This window comes from Halyomorpha halys, unplaced genomic scaffold (assembly GCF_000696795.3).
Source record: "Halyomorpha halys isolate HHAL.00 unplaced genomic scaffold, Hhal_1.1 Scaffold388.1, whole genome shotgun sequence".
NCBI classification, from domain to species: Eukaryota; Metazoa; Arthropoda; class Insecta; order Hemiptera; family Pentatomidae; genus Halyomorpha; species Halyomorpha halys.
The window spans coordinates 203,068-206,722 of NW_027114767.1; the positions used below are offsets into that span (position 1 = coordinate 203,068).

The 3,655-nt window shown below is 30.5% G+C and overlaps 1 protein-coding gene across 1 annotated transcript in view; it reads right to left on the reverse strand.

Moving 5' to 3' along the window:
• Positions 1–2,286, reverse strand: part of AcCoAS (acetyl coenzyme A synthase) — an 84,506-nt gene extending 82,220 nt beyond the window's left edge. Inside the window, exon 1 of the mRNA XM_014422748.3 lies at positions 1,955–2,286. Within this exon, the coding sequence (XP_014278234.1) occupies positions 1,955–2,259 (305 nt within the window). The 5' untranslated portion in view covers positions 2,260–2,286. The remainder of the gene's footprint in view (positions 1–1,954) is intronic.
• Between the last annotated feature and the right edge of the window lie 1,369 nt (positions 2,287–3,655).

Consider the following 3,655-nt stretch of genomic DNA (forward strand, 5'->3'; position numbering starts at 1 on the left):
TATATATATATGATGTACTAATTCTATTGTAATGAAGGGTACGAAAAAAAAAGTTATAATACGTTAAACTAAATGACTCCAAATTGTAAATTATGGACACGATTTCTCCAATATAAAAGTTTCTGTATTGATATGGATTAAAAAATAAATTATTTTAAAATTTGTTTTTAAAATTGTTTTTATTGTATTTATACAAATATAAAAGTAATACGTGATATAGTAATGGTGAATATTCAAGTGTAAGTAACCGTCAACGTTTGTTCTTTCAACCTCAATGAACTGTAAACGACCTGAGCACATTAGTAAAGTATTTATGTATAATTAAATATGCACATATTGATAATGATTTAGACATCATGTAATGAGGTTAATTTCTCGTCCGGAATTTCTACACTAGTGCGAACTTATTCCGATTCGAATTTTAAATCGGAATAATAACATATATAACGGAATAACAATGTAATGGCACCTTCATAATATGGTACGAATAAATTGAGAATTAATATTTTTGTATTCGTAGAAGTATGAGGTTGCCAGTCTCCTCAGTTAGTTTTCAGAACTAATAGCGAATTTTAAGTTTAGACCACGTTTATACCGGAGAGCAGTTAATTATTGATTTCATCAAAACTTATCCTGAAAGTACAAAAAAATACAAATAACAATAATCAAAAGTTGGTTGTTTAACTATCACTAAGCAAATTTAAAATCATATACTCTGATATTTCATTCTATATTCATCTATTTACATCATAAAAAGATAACCCACAAAGTAAAAACATGTTGATATATTTTTTAATTACAATATTTTCTCTTCAAATAGTAGTCACTTATATTATTCTCTTAAGGAAACCAATTTTATAAAGATTCATTCAACAATTCATAAGATCAACCCAAAAAAAAAAGTCAGCGATTGCCATAAACTGCATTTCTAGAAATATTTCAGTTACCATGTTTTACGATCTCAAATATGGTATAAAACATCTAGTCTCAAAAAAACCAAAAGACGTTAGTAATGATGTTAGTTAGTTAAAATAGTTGAAAAGGGGTACTTCCTATAAATAATACTTTTTTTTCGTACCCTTCATTAAGAATAATTACATTATTAGTTCATACATAATACAATAAACGTATTATGTATACTTTAGTGCATCTTTCCGCTTTTATTGGATGGCATTATAAGGTGTTAAATAAATAATATGATATTGTGCAAACATGTTTGTGAGAATATGAATTAATACCGAAAATTGCAAATAATTTACAAATACAAATGGTTTACAAATTCTACTTCATTTGTGAAAGAAAATCCATTCTAGGATGCCATTAAGTCATACGGATAAGAATGTGAAATGGATAATATTTATATTTTAAATCAATTATTGAGTAAAATCAGGTGATTTTAATAGTGTTATCATCAGGAATTTAAGCTCAGCAGATATCTCCTATCAGGTGATTATAACGAATTCAAATATGACGTTGAAATCTCCGAAAATCACGTTAGTACCCCGGAAGTTTTTGTATTTTTTTAAGATGTAAGAAATTAATGTTTTAAATTACTAGTAAATGTTAAATAAACAATACAAATATCTACGTTAAGATTGGATCAATCAGAAATTCTAGTATTAATTTTGATTAGACCAAACAAAATCGAAGTAAAAACAAATATATAAAAAAAATGGAGACCTTCAAGCATACTAAATCATTTGTATTGCAAACGAGGAGGGTGGCAGGCTTCATAAAAATAATTTATTGTACAAAACAATTTGTAAAAAATCACTATTTCAAAGTGAAAATGTTTACACAAAGAGTAACACATTATGTGTTCATTTGACAGTTAGGTAGTAATGAGCAATGTCTAGGATATGAATGTATTTTGATAATTTGGAACCTCAGAAACCTTTTTTAAAATAAGGATACCAGGTAATCATGTCATCATCAAGCGGATGATGGTACTCACCAATAGAAAGCAATCCTGTCGCCATGCCCGAGCCTGATGTTCCTATCCAGAAGGTTGTAGCAGATATTGGTCGTGGCACCCTCTAGCCAACGGATGAAGACCGGTCCTTTGTTCACGTCAAAGTTGTACGAGAAGAAGTTTCCGGGGGGAGTTTCCCAATGGAACTGTTTGGCTATCTCCCCCCAGAACTTCTCGGGGTCTTGGATGGACTCATCGTACATCCTCCGATACTCGGATAGATCGGAGACGTAGGCGGAGGCCGAGACCTCCTTCGACGGATAGTAGATGGCGTCCTTCCCGTTCATGGTGCACGACTGAGGGACCCGCGAGCTCTCGGCCGCCAAGTCAATACATCTCCCCACCAGGGCGGCTCCGGATCGTTGCTCTACTCGCCGCAAGGTTCGCCACTTCCTCCGCCGATAGAAAAGGAAACGCTCGAGCCTAAACTGCTATGTACGAAATTTCACTAACATTTACGGAAATAATTCTAAAAAGCAAATTTATAACACAGTTTATATAATCTGTTAAATAATAATAATTATAGAGCATGAATTAACACTCGTTTAATCACTCCCACTGTATTATGTAATTCCAAAATAATGGTTGTGATCACAATTATTATTAAGTGTCTATATATTCATATATTCATATGAAAAATATGAATTTAAGACAAGTATATTATTCGGCTTCAGGAAAATAAAAAGAAAAAACCAGGAAAGTAATATATATATATATTTAAACTACTATATAATAAGCGGGAAAAATATTAATAATGATAGAGACATATGAAAAAATTAACTGCAAGAATGATTCATATATAACCCAAATAAATACAAGTATACAAACAAAGTCTGTGTTTTTTTTTTTCCTTTTTGTACCATAATGAAGTATAAAAAGTATAGTTAACAAAGTATAGTTAAATAAAAAGTATGGTTACAGGAGTTCAGTTAAAAAATATATATATCTGCTACGAGCATCACACAACTAACACCACTTTTTTTTTTTTTTTTAATACACGGTATTAAATATGAATAGAAGTAAATTTAACGCCTAATCTACAGATATTTAGTACTTTCAACTACTTTCAGGTGAAATAATTCCTTTTACATTTCAAAACAGTTATTACTTTATTATTCAGAGTAACCTATGTCATATCTAGGTAAGTGAAGGTTAAATGAGACTGTTGCCATGAAAAAATGGAAAAACAATACACAAAAAAACAAAAGAGTTATATAATTCACTCATATTTTTTACCCTTTCTTTATTAATTGCTATCACATTCAGTGATAGTTATTTTCTTCAAATTAAGTAAATTAAAGGTATTAAAATGTTAATCGAAAAAAGTTTATTCTTCCGTTCGGTTTTATGAATTTCTTGGGGAGTGAAAAACAATTATCAACTTTGCTCCTGCTTAAAATGCGAGAGTTTTACAAATGATAACAAAGCCGTGTACTATGGAATGCGATCGGAAGAGATGGGGCATTTCAATTTCCCAGTTTCTTCAAGCTGATTGGATGAATCTTATCTCTTATTGTTTTTGTTTTTTTTTTAATTCCCAGGATTACTCCACTTATATTCTGATAAAATCTTTTTGCATACTCCATACTCGCCTCTGCAGAGGTTCACTATTCTTCGCAACTTATTGAAAACTACTTGTTGTTGATCTTCTAAATTGTCTGAACTAACGGACCTTTATTTATA